General features: G+C 41.3%; 3 protein-coding genes across 6 annotated transcripts in view; all 3 read right to left on the bottom strand.

The window, feature by feature from the left end:
• Positions 1-25,000, bottom strand: part of LOC306917984 (uncharacterized protein) — a gene marked incomplete at its 3' end in the record, with an annotated part of 316,989 nt that overhangs the window by 268,825 nt on the left and 23,164 nt on the right. The window lies entirely within an intron of this gene.
• Positions 6,853-7,785, bottom strand: LOC306918009 (cysteine/serine-rich nuclear protein 3-like; the record flags this gene model as incomplete). Its single annotated transcript, XM_079530907.1, has 1 exon — positions 6,853-7,785. A coding segment is annotated over one exon (933 nt), but the record flags the coding sequence as incomplete, so codon positions are not given.
• The window catches only part of LOC306918012 (uncharacterized protein), a 7,650-nt gene continuing 453 nt past the window's right edge, over positions 17,804-25,000 (bottom strand). The window contains exons 2-5 of one of the 4 annotated variants that reach the window (XM_079530913.1): positions 22,120-22,192; positions 21,771-21,902; positions 20,943-21,080; positions 17,804-19,015 (exon numbers count right to left, since the gene is read on the bottom strand). In XM_079530913.1, the coding sequence (XP_079387039.1) occupies positions 18,039-19,015; positions 20,943-21,080; positions 21,771-21,902; positions 22,120-22,192 (1,320 nt within the window). In that variant the 3' untranslated portion in view covers positions 17,804-18,038. Of the gene's footprint in view, positions 19,016-20,942; positions 21,081-21,770; positions 21,903-22,119; positions 22,258-25,000 lie in introns of all 4 variants that reach the window. The other 3 variants (XM_079530911.1, XM_079530910.1, XM_079530912.1) reach the window with 3 other exon arrangements.

The following is a 25,000-nucleotide window of genomic DNA, read 5'->3' on the forward strand; positions in this document are numbered from 1 at the left end:
ACTCAGTATCTTTGTATCAATATTTTTTCCATTACTTTAAAATGTAATTGTCAAAGCCATACCTGCTGTATGATGCATCTCGTCTCCATCATGGACATATGGACATGTCTCTCGTTCAAGAAATCCAGGAGATTAACATCCAGAGACTCAAACACCATGCATCTCAATCCTTTATGCACAAAGCTGTCGTAAAATCTCACTGTTCCACACGTGTCAGGGTCCAGGACTTTCATCATTTGCAACACAGCCATCTAGGAATACAAGAAAGATTTAGATTAGATAACTTAATGATAAATCAGAGCCAAATATAAAAATCTTCAAGAACAATGCTATTGCTTACCTCATGTGCTGCCAATTCATCGTGATTGTGGCGATTCTTCAATATCTTGATGGCCACTGTGTCACCGGTGAACGTGCTGATGGCTTTGGCCACCGTCCCAAAGCTTCCTTCCCCCATGAAGCTCTGGACCAGGTACTGGCCTCTGTCCAGCAGGTCCATCTCAGACACCATGTAACTCTCTGGACCGTCCGAGTGTTGGGAGGAGCTGGAGGTCACCATGACCAGTGGTGTTGGGGACGGGACATCAACAGAGTTGAACACGCCGTCCAGCTTGTCTCTACGGTCAGGCGTATCATCTTGTAGTAGCCTCTCTAGTTCTAGCCTCATGGCGGTGTCGATGTAGTGGGTCTGCACGCGTCTGGAGTTGAACTCTACGCGTCCCTGAATGTTTGCGCAGCCGTCTTTAGTGCAGCATGGGAGGCATGCGTCCATCTGGCACTTGATTCCTGCCAGACTGCATTCACAAGTCTCTGGCTCACAGAAACCCTGGCAATTGCATCCAGAGTCCTCCCTGAAGACACGCAGGGAATGCAGCTGTCTCTTCTCCTCTTTGTCAATGTGCTTCACACCTGCTGCTTGCAGGAGTGCCTGTCTGTGCTTGTAGGAGTACGGCTGCAGGAAGCTGTTCCCATCCTCCAGCTCGGCGTCGGTGATGTGGACGTCAGTGTCTCCGTCTGGGACCTGGTCTGCAGTCAGTCGCTCATATTCTCTCTGGTCAATGATAACATTGGCCATCAACTGGTGTCTCAAAGCCTCAAGCTTCTCCTCTCTCCGTCTCTCTCGTAGTCTCTCTCTGCGCCAACTCCGTTGTTCCAGGGCGTGCTCTGCCATTGTGTATCTGCGGAGAGTGCTGTGCCTGTGCAACATGCCCAGACTGGCACCCCCGCGAAAGGGTACGCTAGTGAAACCCTGGCATTGTGGGAAGTAGAACACCGTCACCAGATCAAAGCGCACGTTGCTCTGCCTCCCTTCCAGCTTTGGCCTCTTCAGAATAGACTGGATGGGTTGACTGGCAGCAGGTGAAGCAGAACCATTAGTTGTAAAGTCCTGGCTTTCTGAGGAGCTGCTCTCCCCATCAGAATCCCATTCCGTGGAGGCAGGAGAAGGCAGGGACGATGATGGAGGTGAGGAGTAGAATGGATCTTCATCGTCGACCTCCTCAAACTTTCTTTTCAGAATACCTCTCATGACTCGACGGTGGCGCTTCACTCACGACGGAATCAAATATAAAGGAGAGCTGGAAAAGTAGACGTTTCGGACTGGTTGGTCCTTCCTCAGGCAAGATTCTGTTAGAGAATGATTAGTTGTGCTGGAGCCCTGGTTTTATGTGTTCCTAATGGTGGGCGTGACTCATAGTCATTCGGCCAATTAGCTTTGTTGATGGGTGTGGTTTACTTGGCCATTGTTTAATTCCGTCCAATCAGAATCAATGGGTGTGTGTTCTCTTGTTCTGGTTTCTTTCATTTGTAGTGTGGTTTTTGTAGAGGCAACATGTCTTTACTGGAGAATCAGTAATAATTATAATAGACTTCCCCCAAGTTACAGGTACAAGCTCGACTGGGGGGACCTGGGGACTTCAGTGCAATGTACCTACATATGTTGCGACCGAAGGTCGCAACATATGTAAGTGTATGTAAGTACATTGCAAGGAATGAGTGCATTCGCCATGTACTTGAAGGAAGCCTAATCCAATCACTCTTAGATTATCTCCAGTTTAAGTTTAAGAGTTTAAGTTTACCTTATTGTTGTAGGACTTTTGGTTTATTTAGCCTTATTGGGGTTAATTCACCCCATGGCTCCATTTCAACAAAGACAAATTTACATGTGTTTCTCTTTTGTTTCCTGAGCCCGGTGTCTAATGGCCCATTTGGTGTCAGTGACACCTCTATGCTTCTTGTCCCAGGCTGGTTTGGAATGTGCTAATGTGTCCCCTATTCAAAGTCTGATTTCCATTGAGTGTTGGCTTTGTCTATGTGGCTGGGGAGTTTTGGTACAAAATCAGAACAACTTGTCTAATATTTTGGCATGTTTAATGCAGCTCTAAGGTATATAATGACATAGTAAAATGTTGAAAATGAGTGGAATGCCCCTTTAAGAACTGGTTTTCCAGTTAATCTGGAGAAAAACCATTCAATGGTCGAAAACAGAGTCCACTTGAACATAACAGTCCACTTTGGTTGAACAATATTTAGTCTACTAGTCTAGTGATCCATTGAGGAGTTTCTTAAAAGTCAAAGCAGGAGCCAGCATAAATATAAAATAACGTTATTGGTATAGCAAATTCCAACAAGGCATTTCAATGTGCTTTGCACACATCAGGAAACATATATAAAATCATAACTAAAACAAAAATACATAAAACATTACAGTGCAGAAGAGAAAGAAAAACTCAATCAAATGCAGTGGGAAACAGAACAGTATTTCATTGTGATGTAAAATAAATAAGAGTGCCAGCATACCTGCTGTTTTCTGGGAGTTCTTCCACATGTGGTGCATAACAACTGCTGGTTTATAATAAACCTTAAAAAGCAGTATAGTAGTTAATCCAAAAATGACTTACTCAGTATCTGGATAAATATGTACAATCTAACTATTGAATAAGTGGATATGAATTAATTGTTACTGCAGCAGAGCCATTCATCTTGAGGATTTCTCCACATTATTTCAGTAACATCAGAACCAAGGAGAACCAGCTCTGGTGAAGAAACAACTGCTCATACTGTGATTTACATCCCATTTATCTTAATTTATCTTGGAACACTTACAAACCACAGATAAAAAACAAATCTTGACTTTAAACATTTATTAAAAACAAGAAAACGGAAGTAAAACAGTTAGGCCTATTTGTTTCAAACAATATTTATAAATAGTAGACAAGCCTTCACATCTTGTCTTTTACAAGTAGCCTATATACAGCACCCCTTGTATTTTATGTGTTAGGTTGTAATGTAGGTTCAATTTGTTTCCACTTTAGTATAGAAGACAGTGGTCTGGTTTCTGTACAGGACTGGAACAGCAAATAAGTATATTGTCAAATCAAAGTCTCATATTCTATTGTGCGCTATTGGTTTCATTTCATTTCTTATCTATATTTACAGTGAAATCCCATTGTGTAATGTGTAGGCCTGTGTGCAGAAACATGTGTCCATAGTATTAATAAATGATCAGGATAAGTCAAGATAAATCAGGATATATCATTATACTTATTCAATTATATCCTATATTAATTATTTGTTTGTTCAGTAACAGAGGTTACTGTCTCCATATCCAGTCATATAAGTCATAGTGAAACTGGAAGGGATTGAATGAAAATACACTGAACAAAAACATAAGCTGATACATTTTTGCAGGGTTCTCTCTCAATATGGTGGTGATGAATGCACTTTTATTCAATGTTTTTCAAATGCTAAATAATGAACAAACCCCACATTCTTTCCCCATGTTAAAATGTACACATGCTAAATGATGATGGCTGATGCTTCATTCACTATATGCATTCAAATGCAGAGATTAACGTGTTAATGGTCACTCATTGTCTGGCATTGGACAGATCACCTGCTAATGATCACATTTTGGATGAACTGAGACCATTTCACACCTCTTTGACTCTGATGAGTTTCAGCAGAACTACAGTAATAGGTCTATCATCACATGGAACTGTTATCACTCTTTCAGCTTTCTAGTGTGCAATGTTTCAGGTGTGTTAAAATGGCTATATGTTCTTGTAACAATCATTGCTATTATTGTTTGTGGTGACAATGTTAAAGTGCAATGTTTACTTACAGTGAGTGCACAACATGCTGCTGTTTGTTTTAAAAGGCTTTATACCCTGCTGTATATCAGTGGTTCCCAAACGTCACGCCAAGGACCCCCAAATAGACACTAATTTAATAGCCTTTACTAATACATATATAGGACATGGATGGATGGAAACATGACCGCAAGGACGTTCTATCTAGTATACAATCAATAAATGTAGAGATATAAGTTAACTGGAAAATATGAATGTTTTAAAACCTGTTCTGGGCCATATTTAAGAACGTACACAACGCATATTTCAAGGTAACACGTTTTATTTCAACCATGTTTACAACTTAAAACATATATCAATAGAACAATTATTTACAAAATGTATTGTGCTAATTTCTTCTCAGTTGGAATGCAGCCAATGATGTGAACATAACACAATGTCTAATATAACATGTCTAATATAGTATAATGTGCAAGGGAATAATACATACAATTAGAAATGCTTATTTTAAAACAAAAATACATAACACATTACAGTGCAGAAGAGAAAGAAAAACTCAATCAAATGCAGTTTGATGTGATGTCATATACAGTACTGGTATGTACAATATAAACTTGCAAGTGCAATATTAAATACAAAATGTAAAATAAACACATGAAATGTATATAATATACTAATATAGAATCACAGTCTGTTGTGCAGGTGAGAGACAACACTTAGCAGCAGATAATATCACACATGTAAGTGTATACATAACATCATCTATTAGCAGCACTGCAACAGCAGTGTGTATAGTATATAGTCATATAGTAACAGTCAGTGATAGTGCATGTGTTCTTACAGTATAACTACTAAGAGTACTGTGATCACAAATGGTACACCCCATGGGTCACACATGATCTCAGTTTCAGTTGACTGAAGTGTCTTAGGTAGCATAGTGTCCTGTCTGGATCAGTGTTGGCCGACATCACCATATTGTGGCGTTGTCATAGTCAAACATGTACTGTACACAAAATCCAATACCAATAACTGGGAGTGCATTACATTTGCAATGGTTGACCCCACAACACCTTGAGACGGTCATAGGTGAGGCATGGTGATGAAGGGATGGTCCAACACCTGGTCAGGTGTTATCCTCCCCTCTGGATCCAGATGAAGCATTCGTTTCAACAGGTCCATGAAGACGTCACAAGATGTTTCATCAGCATCGCAACGCAGGGAGGAGAACACTTCTTCCAGTGAGCAAATCACACATGTAAGTGTATACATAACATCCTCTATTAGCAGTTCTGCCTTTAACTCCTGCACTGTGTAATACTCCTCTGGTTCCTGGAAAACACAAAACAAAACATTTTTAGTGATCTGATTGAATGACGTGCAAAGACAGCCTATTCTTGAACATTTCAGAGATGAAGTTGTTACTCCAATATTAGTTGCAGTCATACCTTAAATCTCCATGTATCGTCTTCCTGAATGAAATAGCTGCAGGTTGTTTGTCCAGCATCCAAGAGGGATTGCTCTGGCATACCAAGTGTCAAGAGGATGGATTGAACCTGTAGAAAAAACACAGGATATTTCACATATTGAGAATATTTCATTAACAGTGTTAGGCTATAACTATGGATTAAAGAGTACAGTCAGGATGCATGTAGTAATGTACAGTGCATCAGCACAATACTCACCACATCATATTCAGTCTTCCCGCCAAAGAGATCACGGAACAGCATCCCATTAACCACCATACAGCCCAGTGACCACATGTCAAGTGCCTCTGTGATCGGGAGGCCCAGGAAGAGTTCTGGTGATCTGTGGGTTGTAAAAGAAAAGGATAATGTTAGCAACTTTCAAGTTTCTTCAAGTTCTCAATTGCACTCGTTACACTTTCCATTTTAATATTTGTTTGCATTGAGCTTTCAGTGAAGCAGATAATAAGGCTCACCTATACTGAAGAGGAGGTCTGATCCTCCGTTGCTTGGTCTCAGAGACAGGAACGGCCAGACCAAAGTCAATGAGTTTGACTTTGAGGGGTTGTTGTCGTTGGTTCACCAGCATGATGTTGTCTAGTTTGATGTCTGTGTGGATCAGACCGATTCCCTTCAGGGCCTGGAGTGCAATGGCAAGCTGCAAGACAAGAATAAAGAGCATGATCAGAAATTCAGAAATTCAACTCAGTATCTTTGTATCAATATTTTTTCCATTACTTTAAAATGTAATTGTCAAAGCCATACCTGCTGTATGATGCATCTCGTCTCCATCATGGACATATGGACATGTCTCTCGTTCAAGAAATCCAGGAGATTAACATCCAGAGACTCAAACACCATGCATCTCAATCCTTTATGCACAAAGCTGTCGTAAAATCTCACTGTTCCACACGTGTCAGGGTCCAGGACTTTCATCATTTGCAACACAGCCATCTAGGAATACAAGAAAGATTTAGATTAGATAACTTAATGATAAATCAGAGCCAAATATAAAAATCTTCAAGAACAATGCTATTGCTTACCTCATGTGCTGCCAATTCATCGTGATTGTGGCGATTCTTCAATATCTTGATGGCCACTGTGTCACCGGTGAACGTGCTGATGGCTTTGGCCACCGTCCCAAAGCTTCCTTCCCCCATGAAGCTCTGGACCAGGTACTGGCCTCTGTCCAGCAGGTCCATCTCAGACACCATGTAACTCTCTGGACCGTCCGAGTGTTGGGAGGAGCTGGAGGTCACCATGACCAGTGGTGTTGGGGACGGGACATCAACAGAGTTGAACACGCCGTCCAGCTTGTCTCTACGGTCAGGCGTATCATCTTGTAGTAGCCTCTCTAGTTCTAGCCTCATGACGGTGTCGATGTAGTGGGTCTGCACGCGTCTGGAGTTGAACTCTACGCGTCCCTGAATGTTTGCGCAGCCGTCTTTAGTGCAGCATGGGAGGCATGCGTCCATCTGGCACTTGATTCCTGCCAGACTGCATTCACAAGTCTCTGGCTCACAGAAACCCTGGCAATTGCATCCAGAGTCCTCCCTGAAGACACGCAGGGAATGCAGCTGTCTCTTCTCCTCTTTGTCAATGTGCTTCACACCTGCTGCTCGCAGGAGTGCCTGTCTGTGCTTGTAGGAGTACGGCTGCAGGAAGCTGTTCCCATCCTCCAGCTCGGCGTCGGTGATGTGGACGTCAGTGTCTCCGTCTGGGACCTGGTCTGCAGTCAGTCGCTCATATTCTCTCTGGTCAATGATAACATTGGCCATCAACTGGTGTCTCAAAGCCTCAAGCTTCTCCTCTCTCCGTCTCTCTCGTAGTCTCTCTCTGCGCCAACTCCGTTGTTCCAGGGCGTGCTCTGCCATTGTGTATCTGCGGAGAGTGCTGTGCCTGTGCAACATGCCCAGACTGGCACCCCCGCGAAAGGGTACGCTAGTGAAACCCTGGCATTGTGGGAAGTAGAACACCGTCACCAGATCAAAGCGCACGTTGCTCTGCCTCCCTTCCAGCTTTGGCCTCTTCAGAATAGACTGGATGGGTTGACTGGCAGCAGGTGAAGCAGAACCATTAGTTGTAAAGTCCTGGCTTTCTGAGGAGCTGCTCTCCCCATCAGAATCCCATTCCGTGGAGGCAGGAGAAGGCAGGGACGATGATGGAGGTGAGGAGTAGAATGGATCTTCATCGTCGACCTCCTCAAACTTTCTTTTCAGAATACCTCTCATGACTCGGCGGTGGCGCTTCACTCACGACGGAATCAAATATAAAGGAGAGCTGGAAAAGTAGACGTTTCGGACTGGTTGGTCCTTCCTCAGGCAAGATTCTGTTAGAGAATGATTAGTTGTGCTGGAGCCCTGGTTTTATGTGTTCCTAATGGTGGGCGTGACTCATAGTCATTCGGCCAATTAGCTTTGTTGATGGGTGTGGTTTACTTGGCCATTGTTTAATTCCGTCCAATCAGAATCAATGGGTGTGTGTTCTCTTGTTCTGGTTTCTTTCATTTGTAGTGTGGTTTTTGTAGAGGCAACATGTCTTTACTGGAGAATCAGTAATAATTATAATAGACTTCCCCCAAGTTACAGGTACAAGCTCGACTGGGGGGACCTGGGGACTTCAGTGCAATGTACCTACATATGTTGCGACCGAAGGTCGCAACATATGTAAGTGTATGTAAGTACATTGCAAGGAATGAGTGCATTTGCCATGTACTTGAAGGAAGCCTAATCCAATCACTCTTAGATTATCTCCAGTTTAAGTTTAAGAGTTTAAGTTTACCTTATTGTTGTAGGACTTTTGGTTTATTTAGCCTTATTGGGGTTAATTCACCCCATGGCTCCATTTCAACAAAGACAAATTTACATGTGTTTCTCTTTTGTTTCCTGAGCCCGGTGTCTAATGGCCCATTTGGTGTCAGTGACACCTCTATGCTTCTTGTCCCAGGCTGGTTTGGAATGTGCTAATGTGTCCCCTATTCAAAGTCTGATTTCCATTGAGTGTTGGCTTTGTCTATGTGGCTGGGGAGTTTTGGTACAAAATCAGAACAACTTGTCTAATATTTTGGCATGTTTAATGCAGCTCTAAGGTATATAATGACATAGTAAAATGTTGAAAATGAGTGGAATGCCCCTTTAAGAACTGGTTTTCCAGTTAATCTGGAGAAAAACCATTCAATGGTCGAAAACAGAGTCCACTTGAACATAACAGTCCACTTTGGTTGAACAATATTTAGTCTACTAGTCTAGTGATCCATTGAGGAGTTTCTTAAAAGTCAAAGCAGGAGCCAGCATAAATATAAAATAACGTTATTGGTATAGCAAATTCCAACAAGGCATTTCAATGTGCTTTGCACACATCAGGAAACATATATAAAATCATAACTAAAACAAAAATACATAAAACATTACAGTGCAGAAGAGAAAGAAAAACTCAATCAAATGCAGTGGGAAACAGAACAGTATTTCATTGTGATGTAAAATAAATAAGAGTGCCAGCATACCTGCTGTTTTCTGGGAGTTCTTCCACATGTGGTGCATAACAACTGCTGGTTTATAATAAACCTTAAAAAGCAGTATAGTAGTTAATCCAAAAATGACTTACTCAGTATCTGGATAAATATGTACAATCTAACTATTGAATAAGTGGATATGAATTAATTGTTACTGCAGCAGAGCCATTCATCTTGAGGATTTCTCCACATTATTTCAGTAACATCAGAACCAAGGAGAACCAGCTCTGGTGAAGAAACAACTGCTCATACTGTGATTTACATCCCATTTATCTTAATTTATCTTGGAACACTTACAAACCACAGATAAAAAACAAATCTTGACTTTAAACATTTATTAAAAACAAGAAAACGGAAGTAAAACAGTTAGGCCTATTTGTTTCAAACAATATTTATAAATAGTAGACAAGCCTTCACATCTTGTCTTTTACAAGTAGCCTATATACAGCACCCCTTGTATTTTATGTGTTAGGTTGTAATGTAGGTTCAATTTGTTTCCACTTTAGTATAGAAGACAGTGGTCTGGTTTCTGTACAGGACTGGAACAGCAAATAAGTATATTGTCAAATCAAAGTCTCATATCCTATTGTGCGCTATTGGTTTCATTTAATTTCTTATCTATATTTACAGTGAAATCCCATTGTGTAATGTGTAGGCCTGTGTGCAGAAACATGTGTCCATAGTATTAATAAATGATCAGGATAAGTCAAGATAAATCAGGATATATCATTATACTTATTCAATTAAATCCTATATTAATTATTTGTTTGTTCAGTAACAGAGGTTACTGTCTCCATATCCAGTCATATAAGTCAAACTGGAAGGGATTGAATGAAAATACACTGAACAAAAACATAAGCTGATACATTTTTGCAGGGTTCTCTCTCAATATGGTGGTGATGAATGCACTTTTATTCAATGTTTTTCAAATGCTAAATAATGAACAAACCCCACATTCTTTCCCCATGTTAAAATGTACACATGCTAAATGATGATGGCTGATGCTTCATTCACTATATGCATTCAAATGCAGAGATTAACGTGTTAATGGTCACTCGTTGTCTGGCATTGGACAGATAACCTGCTAATGATCACATTTTGGATGAACTGAGACCATTTCACACCTCTTTGACTCTGATGAGTTTCAGCAGAACTACAGTAATAGGTCTATCATCACATGGAACTGTTATCACTCTTTCAGCTTTCTAGTGTGCAATGTTTCAGGTGTGTTAAAATGGCTATATGTTCTTGTAACAATCATTGCTATTATTGTTTGTGGTGACAATGTTAAAGTGCAATGTTTACTTACAGTGAGTGCACAACATGCTGCTGTTTGTTTTAAAAAGGCTTTATACCCTGCTGTATATCAGTGGTTCCCAAACGTCACGCCAAGGACCCCCAAATAGACACTAATTTAATAGCCTTTACTAATACATATATAGGACATGGATGGATGGAAACATGACCGCAAGGACGTTCTATCTAGTATACAATCAATAAATGTAGAGATATAAGTTAACTGGAAAATATGAATGTTTTAAAACCTGTTCTGGGCCATATTTAAGAACGTACACAACGCATATTTCAAGGTAACACGTTTTATTTCAACCATGTTTACAACTTAAAACATATATCAATAGAACAATTATTTACAAAATGTATTGTGCTAATTTCTTCTCAGTTGGAATGCAGCCAATGATGTGAACATAACACAATGTCTAATATAACTCGTCTAATATAGGCCTACATAATGTGCAAGGGAATAATACATACAATTAGAAATGCTTATTTTAAAACAAAAATACATAAAACATTACAGTGCAGAAGATAAATAAAAACTCAATCAAATGCAGTTTGATGTGATGTCATATACAGTACTGGTATGTACAATATAAACTTGCAAGTGCAATATTAAATACAAAATGTAAAATAAACACATGAAATGTATATAATATACTAATATAGAATCACAGTCTGTTGTGCAGGTGAGAGACAACACTTAGCAGCAGATAATATCACACATGTAAGTGTATACATAACATCATCTATTAGCAGCACTGCAACAGCAGTGTGTATAGTATATAGTCATATAGTAACAGTCAGTGATAGTGCATGTGTTCTTACAGTATAACTACTAAGAGTACTGTGATCACAAATGGTACACCCCATGGGTCACACATGATCTCAGTTTCAGTTGACTGAAGTGTCTTAGGTAGCATAGTGTCCTGTCTGGATCAGTGTTGGCCGACATCACCATATTGTGGCGTTGTCATAGTCAAACATGTACTGTACACAAAATCCAATAACTGGGAGTGCATTACATTTGCAATGGTTGGCCCCACAAACACCTTGAGACGGTCATAGGTGAGGCATGGTGATGAAGGGATGGTCCAACACCTGGTCAGGTGTTATCCTCCCCTCTGGATCCAGATGAAGCATTCGTTTCAACAGGTCCATGAAGACGTCACAAGATGTTTCATCAGCATCGCAACGCAGGGAGGAGAACACTTCTTCCAGTGAGCAAATCACACATGTAAGTGTATACATAACATCCTCTATTAGCAGTTCTGCCTTTAACTCCTGCACTGTGTAATACTCCTCTGGTTCCTGGAAAACACAAAACAAAACATTTTTAGTGATCCGATTGAATGACGTGCAAAGACAGCCTATTCTTGAACATTTCAGAGATGAAGTTGTTACTCCAATATTAGTTGCAGTCATACCTTAAATCTCCATGTATCGTCTTCCTGAATGAAATAGCTGCAGGTTGTTTGTCCAGCATCCAAGAGGGATTGCTCTGGCATACCAAGTGTCAAGAGGATGGATTGAACCTGTAGAAAAAACACAGGATATTTCACATATTGAGAATATTTCATTAACAGTGTTAGGCTATAACTATGGATTAAAGAGTACAGTCAGGATGCATGTAGTAATGTACAGTGCATCAGCACAATACTCACCACATCATATTCAGTCTTCCCGCCAAAGAGATCACGGAACAGCATCCCATTAATGTGTTCAATAACCATCATATTTTAGGGCTTTTGGAGAAAAATAAGACAGCCTCCAGTCACTTTTAGATCACTGCAGAGGGAAGGTGTCACAGAGCGAGGCAGGATTTAGGACCTAAACGCAGACAGAATAGTCAAGGCCAACTAGGCCGAAACGCGTATGAATTGTCTGTTCGTCAGAGGTAAATAAGATAATGTGAAAAAGGACATATTGAGTACTGGCATTTTCTTCATTCTATCATGCATAACTGAGCCTTGCACCTATAAGGATTTTGTTACTAACCTGTAGTGTAGCGGCAGTACTCTTCTCTGGGCAGCCAACAGAGTTGAATGAAGGAACTCAAAGAACAGGGGAGTAAGGCACAGGGATAAAAGGACACAGGTGAACACAACTGACAATCAACACTGTGATAGGCTGGGGAACTCAGAGGACACACTATCACAGTACAGGTTAGACAAGGCAGGCAAACAGTAACAAGGCATACAGGAAACACTAGGAACAATACAAAATAAAAGCACACAAGGGTAACGCAACTCAAACTGGAACTAAGACACAATATTACAAAATCACAGGAAAACTGTAAAGTAAAACTAACTAAATACAGAACATGTCACAGAACATGACAGGAGGGGTTGTGTGCATGTCTGTGTCCAGTTTTATGATCAAGTTAATTAATGCACGGTCAAGGAAGGCAATGATGTTTCTGCAACTGTCCATGCTATACATACCCTAATGTTAAATTGCTGCCCTGAGGGCAGCTTTTGAAATACTGGTCTCAGGGCAGCTTAAATGCTATACAAACACCAATGTTAAATTGCTGCCCTGAGGGCAGCTTTTGAATGCTGGTCTCAGGGTAGCTTAAATGCTATACATACAACCATGTTAGAAAGCGGCCCTGAGGGCATAATTTGAATGCTGGTCTCAGGGCAGCCAAATGCTATACAAACACCAATGTTAAATTGCTGCCCTGAGGGCAGCTTTTGAATGCTGGTCTCAGGGCAGCTTAAATGCTATAGTACCACAGACAAAAAACAGTCCAAGTCAAAATTTCATTCTGACCCCTCCACGAAAAGGCCTCGTTGTCCTGACCCCTTATCTATCATTTTTACATTATGGATAAATAGTGTGGACTTTTTCGTCTGTGGCATTCATATAACCATTTTAAATTGCTGCCCTGAGGGCAGCTTTTGAATGCTGGTCTCAAATGATGCCCTGATGATGCAAATGATGCCCTGAGACCAGCATTCAAAAGCTGCCCTCAGGGCAGCAATTTAACATTGGTGTTTGTATAGCATTTAAGCTGCCCTGAGACCTGAGAAAATTCAAAATACAATTGAACCCGCCCCCCACTCTTAGCCCCGCCCCCTTTCACTATTAGCCCCGCCTCCCACCCTTGCTGATTGGACGCACGCGAGGGCCAATGAAATTGAATGCTGCCCTCAGAACACATTCCAAGGCATATAAGTCACATCTGCGAAATATGACCCGCGCTACATTACATTTGGATTCACTTGGAGTGGGACAGAGGCAGACCCCATACCACAGTGTGTATTATGTAGTAACACTCTTAGCAATGAGTGTATGAAGCCCGCGCATCTCAAACGGCATCTTCAAACCAAACACGCAGACCACGCAAACAAACCACTTGAATTCTTTCAAAGAAAGCTAGTGTCACTGAAGGAGGCCAAGTCCAGTATACACTCAGCTGCTACACCTGTAGCTAAAGCACAAGAATGCTCATTTCGTGCAAGCCTCTGCATTGCTAAAGCAGGTAAACCACACACAATTGGAGAAGAATTGTGCCTGCCAATAGCGAAAGAGATGACACGCATAATGTGTGGGGAGAAGATGGCCAAAAGGTTGAATATGATTCCACTTTCCAACGACACATTGTCGAGGAGAGTAGAGGCCATGGCAGATGATGTTAAAAATACACTGGTAGACCACATAACAAGTAGCCGCTACTATTCCATCCAGCTGGACGAGTCAACTGATGTCGCAGATTTGGCCAATTTGATGGTGTATGTTAGATATGAATATGATGGAGCAGCTCAGGAGGACTTTCTGTTCTGTAAACCACTAGAAACCAGAACTACAGCTGAGGACATATTCAATCTGCAACGCTTTTTTCCAAGAGAATGGGCTTGACTGGAAAATGTGTTGTGGAGTGTGTACAGACGGCGCACGGGCTATGGCAGGTCGCCACAAGGGAGTTGCAGCGCGGATACGTGAGGTGGCACCGGGGATGCAATGGACCCACTGCAGCATACATCGTCAGGCCTTGGCGGTGAAGAAGATGCCAGGGGAACTTAAGGCTGTGTTGGACACGGCTGTGAAAACTGTCAATTTCATTAAAGCCCAACCTATGCATTCTCGCCTATTTCATGTGCTCTGTGACGAAATGGGCAGCGAGCATGTTCAACTGTTGCTCCATACAGAAGTACGGTGGCGAGAGGGAAGGTACTTACAAGGCTTTTCGAGTTGCACAGAGAGGTACAAACATTCTTACAGGACAAAAGCTTCCCCTTATCTGGTGTTTTCGACGACCATGTGTGGCTCAGTCAACTGGCATACGTGTCGGATATATTCTCTCGTTTTAACGACCTGAATTTGAGGCTACAGGGGCTCTCCGTCAATATATTTGATGTGCAAGATAAAATTAATGCTATTGTGAAAAAGATGGAGCTGTTTGAAATCAAAGCCAAGGCAGGAGATGTTTCATCCTGACCCTCGATAACGGAGTGAGGGACAGCATCGTTGCGCACCTTGTCTCACTCAGGCAACCGTTCCGTGAATATTTTCCAGTGACAGCTGAAGATAATAACTGGATGAGAAACCCGTTCAGCATTGAAACCTCTGAAATGCCCAAGGACGTCACTGCTGATGAGCAGGAGAGTTTAATAGAATTGTCTTGCGATGAAACACTGAAGTCTGCGTTCAGAAGACAATCACTGATAAACTTTTGGATACAACAACACAGTGAATACCCCGCTCTTTCGGACAAGGCAGTACGCGTTCTCCTTCCCTTTGCGACGTCATATATCTGCGAGAAAGGCTTCTCTTCATTCGCCTACATAAAAACGAAGGTTATTGTTTTCACTTGCTGTGTGTTTGCAGTAGTACAGTTATTGTTTTCACTGTGTGTGTGTGTGTGTGTGTGTGTGTGTGTGTGTGTGTGTGTGTGTGTGTGTGTGTGTGTGTGTGTGTGTGTGTGTGAGAAAATGTAATCTTTGTTCACAAAGTGTACAAGTAAAGGGCTTTTTGCCTGTATGGCTCCTCATTGTAACAGTTAAAGTGCCTGTTTTGTACAGCATGATTTTGGCTGACGTCTGTGAAAAATAATAAATATTCTTATTAGGAATAAATTTGCCTCCTGTGTGAACTGTGCATATATATATATATATATATATATATATATATATATATATAACATAAGTTACAATGGTGGTCATATTGTCATTATAATGGTGGTCATATTGTCATTATCATTTTGATAACAGTGTACCTGTATATATAGGTACCCGAAATCCATCATAAACTCGCCAAAAAAGCATCAATAACCGCTAATAACCACACATTTTCACGTGTGCGCAGTCCCACCAAACAAATTTAAAAAAATGACAAAAAATCTGCTATTTGCTGTGCAGGCAACTGTCCTGTCACTCAATGACAGACAGGCCTGCAGCCCTCTGGTTGGTCAGTAAGTTAAGACTCTTTCTCACTAAGGGCAGACTCTCGGGCCCAGATTACATCATTGATAAACTTAGTTTGTATTTAAGCAGTCAATTTCTGTTAGTCAGTGTGATTTTTACCCCTCGTCATTTTGGATTTAGACTTGTTGGGTTATATCTCCAAATTGCATGTGACTTTTCCATGTATTTCTGTAATGGTATGTCTCGCTGGGAATAAATGTATCCCACCTAGATAATTTGACAAAGTTTCTGTCTCCGTTTATTTGCGCAATCTTTACCATTCAAACAGATAACCATTACAGTAAATTCACATCACACCAAAAGGGGTTCCCGCTCAGAATGGGTTAAACGTGATTTGTGCAGTTTTAAATTTCACCAAGTCTGGGAACTTTAGAATATAAGATTTTAAAAACAGGTTATTGGTATGATCAAGGTATCCTTATTATAGGTTTGCCCCATACTTCTACACAGTACGATAGATAAGGGTCAACAAGTGAATTGTACAGAGTGTGTCATTGAAAACAAATGGTGAACATTTGAGTCCATATCTTGATAAATAGGTTGACAAATCATTGTTATCAAAATGCTACCCAATCCCAGCTGTACATGTAACATGTACATGTGCTGAAGGTGGATTTAGTCCCTATGGTCCTACTCTCTGGAACAACCTTAATGACCTGACATCTAGCTGCTACAACTGTGTCATCTTTTAATCTCGTCAGCCCTAGTTACTTCATGAGTCAAATCGTGAAAATAGCTGATCTACAAGCTCACAACATGTTGCGATGCAATGTGTTCTGACCTTGTAGATTGCCTATATCCGCAGAGCAAACATTGTGTGTGTGTGTGTGTGTGTGCGTGCATGCGTGTGCGTGCGCACGTGTGCGTGCGTGTATATGTGCGCGTGCCAGGGCCGTGCAGAGAGCACTGAGGGGGCAGGTACTCAAATCCCACAAAAGGGCACATCTGTCGGTCTTTTTGTGGGAATACCTTGTATTCCCACATTTCACACCAGAAATGTTGTACATTGGGGGCTCAATTTTCATCCATGCTATACTCCTTTTCCCTAAACTTCTTTGCCTTTTTTATTTATTTATGTTTTTACCATTTTGAAAAACTTTTTGAATAGTTAAAAAATAAAAGTTTTTTCAAAATAGTTTTAAAAAAAAAGGCAAAGGCAAAGGCAAATAAGTTTAGGGATAATAAAGGGTTTAGCATGGACAAAAATAGCCTTATTTTTCTAATGGGGAAATAAAAGGTGTTCCACAATAACTTGGTCCATGTCAGTGGCCTACGTTCTCATTACCATGTCAAAATGAAAAGGGCCACGGATGTTGTGTTAACACTTTCATCGTCCTCATGTGATGTTACCGCAGGCAGACAGGCAATATCTGTGAATTTGCGCCAACTACTTCCGGGGCACACAGCCCAACACAGCGAGAGGAGCAGCAAAAACCTCTGGCGGATTGGACAAAAACCACAACTTTCCTCATGATGGGAAGAACGTAAACTGTGTGTAGCAGCCTGGACAGCACGAAAGGTTAGTTAAGAGCTTCGGCTGCATGGAAATTATATAAACCTATATAACCCGCCATATTTGTTTTACCTCAAATGTCTGGTTTGGTAATGTGAAATAATTCCTTTTGTTCACAGCACACACCTGACAAAGGAGCATTGATATTAAATGACGATTAAATAGAATCGTTTAAATGTGATGCATATGTGGCTTCATGGTCCGATGGTACATTATGTAAGATGTAGCAACACCCTGATCTACACAAACCCAGCAGCTTGTGAGCACTTTACTGCACCATCATTTACTGCATATCAATGAACATAATTATTGCATGAATTGTAATGAATATGACTTGTTAAATACTGACAAATGTGGACACAGACTGAGGCTCATATTGTACTACCAGAACATATGAGCTGGAGGGAATAATGCAAGTTGCATGTTGAATAGAAAATAAGATCCATACACAAGATAGAATTAAGCTCCATCACAAGGAACTATTAATGTGTATTTTATTCAGTCATGTTGATATTGTCAGATTATACATATAATTCAGATAAAGAAAGAACAAGTGTGCTTCCTCTGGAGACTGCCCTTTGTTTAAGGCAGTGGGTGCTCAGCTTTGAAAATAACTTAAATCATAAACAAGCTAAATGGAAAAAGCGACGCTCCAAAATAAAAAAAATGCAAGACTGGCTAAAAAGTCTGAAAAAAATGTAAATACTTTTTAGTGGATTAGACTGACCATATGTCTTAAACTAATGGCTTTTCGCCTGTATGAGTACTCATGTGTCTTTTTAGATTACCCGCCTGAGTAAAGCCTGTACCACAAACTGTACAAGAAAATGGCTTTTCGCCTGTATGAATCCTCATGTGTGTTTTTAGATAGCTTGTGGTAACACAGCCTTTACCACATACTGTACAAGAAAATGGCCTTTCGCCTGTATGAATCCTCATGTGTGTTTTTAGATAGCTTGTGGTAACACAGCCTTTACCACATACTGTACAAGAAAATGGCCTTTCGCCTGTATGAGTCATCATGTGGGTTTTTAGATTACTGGTGTTAACACAGCCTTTACCACATACTGTACAATAAAATGGCCAATTGCCTGTATGAGTCATCATGTGGGTTTTTAGATTACTCGCCTGAGTAAAGCCTGTACCACATACTGTACAATAAAATGGCCTGTCGCCTGTATGAATCCTCATGTGTTTTTTAAAACTCTCCTTTAGATTAAACATTTTGCCACACTCTGTACAATTAAAACCTTTCTTCCCTGTGTGACTCCAGGACTTCAGGTCCTGGGACAGCTTGTGCTGCCCTCCTACATTTTGTGTGTTTTGTGATTTCAGTGTGTTTAAAGCTGACTGATTTCCCCTAGTATCCTCCCAATCATCCCTGTCTTCAGTATCAGATTCAGAACAGTGTGAAGAGAGGAGCTGGATGTCACTAGTTGGTTGTGATGTTCCACAGTCCTCTACATCAGCTTGTGTTTTCATGTGTACAGTTGAGGTGCCGCCTACAGGCTCTGTCTCTCTGTCTTCATCATCTTCTTCACTTTTCACTGCTAGTAATGTCAACGCTGATCCACCAGCCTCTTCTGGTCTTTGAAGTAGGTCCTCTTGTTCCTCTTTAATCTCTGGAGCTTGTGGTTCCTCCTGGACCAGCCTGGAGCTCCTCTCCTCTTCATGTGGAACCTCCTCTTTACACACAAGGACGTGCAGAAAGTCTACAAAAAGAATACAATATGTTACAACCCTTATGGTCTAGGACAGGGGTTCTCAATGTTTTTGGCTGGGGACCCCCGGAAATGATTTGGCCATGTCTTCTCCCCTCTGGCTCCAAAACTATGGAATGGGCCTGGGCCGATTTAGCGGTCCAGGCACCTTGGCTGGTAATCCAGCATGACATTGCGTCACGGGTTCGAGTCCAGATCCAGTCAAATTTTACTGTGTGTCTTCCATCGCATCTCCCTCCCCATTTCCTGTCTACCTACTGTAAATCCATCAATATCTGTCAAATTAACTGAGTTAATTAATTTGTGAAATTAATTTGATTAAAAATGTTAACGCAATTAATCCATGCTTGGATGACCCGCCCCATACATGCCATAATCGACTCTGCACTATCTAGCCCTATCTGGATGGCAATAATAGTGCCATAAAAGGCTGCACAAATCACATAGCACGACAACGGGTGAAAGACACCACACTGGGTTTGTTATAAAGAATAAAATATACATACATATGCATGTTAAATGTATCCGCCTTCTGACAGTTATCTTACCATTCCCACAACAATATACAGAAAAACATGGCATATTTTGGACATAGTTCGAATGATGATTAATCATGATTAATTCATTTTCAAACTGTGATTAATCTAATTAAAATTTGTAATCGTTTGACAGCCCTAATATATATATATATATATTTGGTGGGATGCACGATTTAATCGGAAGCATAATCAGAATAGGCCATATCGGCCATAAAAATGCCATATCGGTATCGGAATGGTCTCAAAATAATAAAATAATCTTAAATCAAAATAAAGTTTTTTTTTCTACATTTAATTTGTGTACTCGTCTCATTCAGTAGTCATTCAGTTGTGAAAACAGACACTTGTAAAAGGCTATTTATTGATTGATTTAATACTTTATTAACATGCTTTGGGCCAAGCCCCTAGGGCCTAGGCTAGGCTTGTTTCCATTGTGATCCTCTGTATAATATCGGAATCGGTCAGAATCGGTATCGGCAGATATGACCCTGCAAATAATCGGAGATTGGATATCGGTCATAATCGTGCACCCCTAATATATATATATATATATATATATATATATATATATATGAGAAAGGAGGAATGGAAAGGACTTCAGACTCCATATTAGTCCGTAGCACTTGCCCTAGCCTCGACGACCTTACAGGCCTATGTAAAGGCTCAACTGTTCCACTGTGCTTAGCTTACGTATGATTCTTGATGACAATACTTAATGTAGATGTATACCATGTTTTGTTCGTGCTTGTCTGTCTGCCTGCCTGCCTGTGTCTGCACTGTCATGGGAGAACATATTTGTTAAAGTGACATTTTTTTCCTTTATTTTTTTTCTCAATAGGCCTACCAATTTGTACAGCAAGCCTTTGGCTGTATACATATATTATTTATATTTGTATATTTATTATAATGATTAGGAATTATTATTATAATGATTAGGAATTAATTTGCCTTTTGTGCGAACCTGTGCTTAGCTGAATAGGACTAGATTGTAATAATCATAATCATAATGTTGGTACTTGAGAGCCAAATATTTTCTGAGGTGGTACTTGAAAACTTTGAGAAAAAAGGTTGAGAACCACTGATTTAACAATATTTCTGTAGTTTTCTTAATTTCATATAGGCTCAACATTCTGCTCTGGTTATCAATGGTAAAACCTGTTTATCTAATTAAATAGAGGTTTGCTTAAAAGTAATCCAAAGGTAACTGAAAGTAACCAGTTACTTTTTAAATTGTGGTACTCGGATTACGTTACTGACTACAATTTATAGCAAGTAACTTGTAGGGGATTACTTTTTAAAAGTAACCTTCCCAACCCTGATTGTAAATGGTATTCAACTTTACTACATGTTTAAACCACAGTAAATAAAACACTACATACCTATCTTGTATAATTTTACTACAGGTTGCATCCTTGCATCAAACAGTCCATGTCTCTGGTCCATCTCTGGCTGTTCCTCTGACAACGTTGAATGTCTTTTGGAGGCCATCTCTCTAGATACTGTCTCCCTGTGGTGCTCTGTGGAAATCACCAGTAGAAAGCCCTTTCATTATACCACATCAAACTTACCATGTCCTGTTCAGTTGAAAGGAGCAGTCACTAGTTGTTCTAAGTGCTAAAATAATTCTCCCCATCCTGATGTAAACATCAGATGAAAATAAAAATGATATTGAATTTGTAAAAGGGAAACAAAGGTCAAAAAGTAACAGAAATAGCCAATCTTCAAGCTCACAGAGGACACAGGCTGGGGCGCCAACCCATACTGCTCCCAGGTGCCGTACATTCCTAACCACTTTTTTATCCTACTTGGCCTGTGTCTCATAGGGCTGTTACAGAAACCCGTCCACCAGTGATATCATCGTTAGGCAGATTTGTTTTTAAACAAGATTTAAAATAGAAAATATTTCGATTTGTATTATTGTGAGACCAAAGAAAAATCATTTTCGCATTGCAACTTTTCAGGAATAGAAAGCCTGCAGTTTCTATTAGTTTGGAGTCCCCATCGATGATGTCACTGGTGGATGGGTTTCTGAACTGCCCACAGCCCTCCTATGAGACACATACGGAGTAGGAAAAGAATGGTGATATTTTATCATGAACATTAGTGAGAACCAATTATATGAAGATAAGTTGAAAAGTGGTGAAGTGGTCCTTTAAGTAGTATTTTTTTATTGCGTAATTGAAAAAAGTCAATAGTCATTGACCCACCAGCCTCTCTTTGAAGTAGCTCCTCTTGTTCCTCTTCAATCTCTGGAGGTTGTGGTTCCTCCTGGACCAGACTGAAGCTCCTCTCCTCTTCAGGTGGAACCTCCTCTTTACACACAGGAACGTGCAGAAAGTCTAGGATTAATACAGGTTAGTTAATACTGAATTGCTTCAGTGAACCCATTAATACTTTTACTGACGAACCGTCGTCCCATTCATAATACATTTTGATCAATGTAGTCACATTGTTAATGCTAAAATCGATAACCGAGTCATATCGGTTCATCTTTACACTCAGTATCGACCCACTTTCACCAATAAAACAAATAAAGACAGAGTGATTTAAACTTACTAAGATCCAGGTGGTCTTCAGGTTCCTGTTTAAGGTGGTCTTCAAGTTCCTGGTTAAGGTGGTCTTCAGGTTCCTGTTTAATAGAAAAAGTTGTGGCTGGAGAACTGATCTTCACCTGCAGACTGGACACACACTGGTCTGGAATGAAGACATATACTTTAATAAAGACTTTGATGTGACATTATTAACTTTAATAATAAGGCTGTTCATGTGTCACAAATAAGGACTACCATAGACTATATAGAGACCAAAGGACTACAGCATACAACACTCCTGTAGAAAACGGAATCAGACTAAATTAATGTATACTATGAACCAGAATGTAAAAAAAAAAAAAAAACGAAAGAACAAAATGAAAGAACATCTAGCAAGCAGTAATTTTTTCATTGCATAGGCCTATTTGAAATAGCCAAATCAGTTTGATAACAGATTAATGATCCTGAAATAGACAACACAAGTAGGTATAATATTGTTGCCGTCAGGTGGAGACTAGCCTCGGAAACCCAGACGTTTTTATTTACAGGGGAAATAAAAAACGCCCCACGTCCAAAACGGTCGGGAAATGACAGAGTTAACGTGTGGGGGTCCCTCTACTGTCACACCCGAAATCATCATATATACAGTTCATGTGTGTGTGTGGGTGTGTGTGTGTGTGTGTGTGTGTGTGTGTGGCTGCACAACAGTGACACTTGGCGGTGAAAACCAACCAAACGCTATTTTCGTGCTCGGACACAGCCAGCCAGCCAGCCAGCCAGGGACCCAGGGACACACATAGCTGTCTATAGGAGAGGTTGCACCACTCAAAAATATCAGATCAAAAGCTTGTAGATCGGCTATTTTGGTTACTTTTGCATTTTCCGGCACCGGCGGCAGCAGTCCGACACCCTACCCCAGACCCTAACCTCACAGGGAAGACACGGCGGTTTTAAACCGGCAGCACACGTAGGGAGCCATGGGTGAGTTTTAACCAGCGACGCTGACACCCTACCCCAAACCCTAACCTCACATGGAAAACACAGGTGATTTTTTAACCGACAACTCATATCGGCTGTTATCGGCAGTTGCGGTGTCGGCCACGGAATGGACCGACATTGCCGCGGAACTCCACTAATCCCCCCACCTTCCCGGGCAGGTGCCGCCCCTCCCCCCGGCAGTGCCACGCCTGATGGCCGGGGACGGAGAATGCACTAGCTCCTTCTGAATTACGGAGATACAAGGTTTCTCTGCCCGGCAGCAATGATAAAAAGGTAAACCCAGCTGCTATAATAGAACAGTGTCAGTGAGAATCATGTAGATCTCAGGATTCACATGGAAACAGTGAAGGCCTCACAGAACGGAGACCAGGTGTCTCCCTTTGCGTGGGACAGTCCCTCATTTCCAAGACTTTAAGCGTCCCACAAATTGAAACCCTGTCCCACATTGTGACTGACAAGCATTACTGTTCAAATGCCCTAATATAGTTAGTCCCCTAATAGTTGGCTTACTGTTGTAAAGCTCTAACATTGTATATTTTCCTGAATCCTGATAGATGTATATCGAGCAATATCCCCAGAGTCTCAGAGGAGGAGGAAGAGAGGCTCACTAGGACAGATTTAACAGCAACAGACGCAGAGAAGGCTCAAACAACCCACCTTGACTCAATAACACCAGAGTAAGGCCAGGTGTGGACAAGGACAGATGCATGCACAGTTGCACACCGCACAGACTTATAGTCTGGTGAGACGTAGGACCCTAGGCAGGTCACAAACCACAGTCCTAGAAACCTCTAAGTGCCTGCAATGCCAGAAGAACACACAAGGCGGAGGTGGAGCCTCCTGTTGGCTCTGGCATAGAGAAAGGAAGCCTGGATGAGAGGGCCAGTGATTTGGCCTATCACTGCTGACCTTGTGGTGGTCGAAACACTCTAAAAGGTTTTGGGACGGTGGCACAGTCGGTAGTGCTGTCGCCTCACAGCTAAAAGGTCCTGGGTTCGATTCCCACTGGGGACGCTAGGGCGTGTTCTCTCCTCTGCGTCATCAGTGTGCATACCCGAGGCGGGGTTGGCGAAAGGGCCTTTCTGTGTGGAGTTTGCATGTTCTCCCCATGTCCCCTAGGGTAGGTACCCTCACATGTTCTCCCCGTGTCCCCTAGGGTAGGTACCCTCCCTCACAAAACAACATGCAGTAATCCTAGTCTCTAAACTACCTCCCCCTGGCCAGCCGGGGCGCCTAATGGAGGGAAAGGAACTGGTCGGAATAACGTGTTCCTTCCACGTGCTACATCCGGCCAGGGAAACTCCCCCCTGCCAGGTGAAAAGCAGCAGCTTGGACTCCTCATGCATAGAAGGAAGGATGAGGTCAGTCCGCTGCCCCCCAACCCCTAGGTTGGCAGAGGAAGTGTAGCGCCCAGGATTACATTAGATAATTCACACTGGGTGAAAAAATGGGTTGCAAAATCGTGGGATATATTTTTTTTTAAAGAAGGTTGGGGACCACCTGATGACCTCTCTTCCAGGCCAAGGCTTTATCCATTATGGATCTTTGATGTATTAACAAACAAACTTAAGCCTTTAAAATAACATGAGAAATATCCCCTAGGCTGCAGTACCAAGTCAGCCATACCACTTATGACCACATTGCTTTAAAAAAAACAAATGTGAGACTGAGGGGTTTAATGACAAAATTATAGGCAAGGCCCATCTCTCTCTCACACACACACACACACACACACACACACACACACACACACACACACACACACACACACACACACACACACACACACACACACACACACACACACACACACACACACACACACACACCTGGAGTGAACACAAAATGTAACAATAAAGAACTTGAAGCTACTGGGAAATGTACTTCAGTTCAGATAGCTTAATGCT

This window comes from Electrona antarctica (assembly GCF_951216825.1).
Source record: "Electrona antarctica genome assembly, contig: scaffold_40, whole genome shotgun sequence".
Taxonomy (NCBI): Eukaryota; Metazoa; Chordata; class Actinopteri; order Myctophiformes; family Myctophidae; genus Electrona; species Electrona antarctica.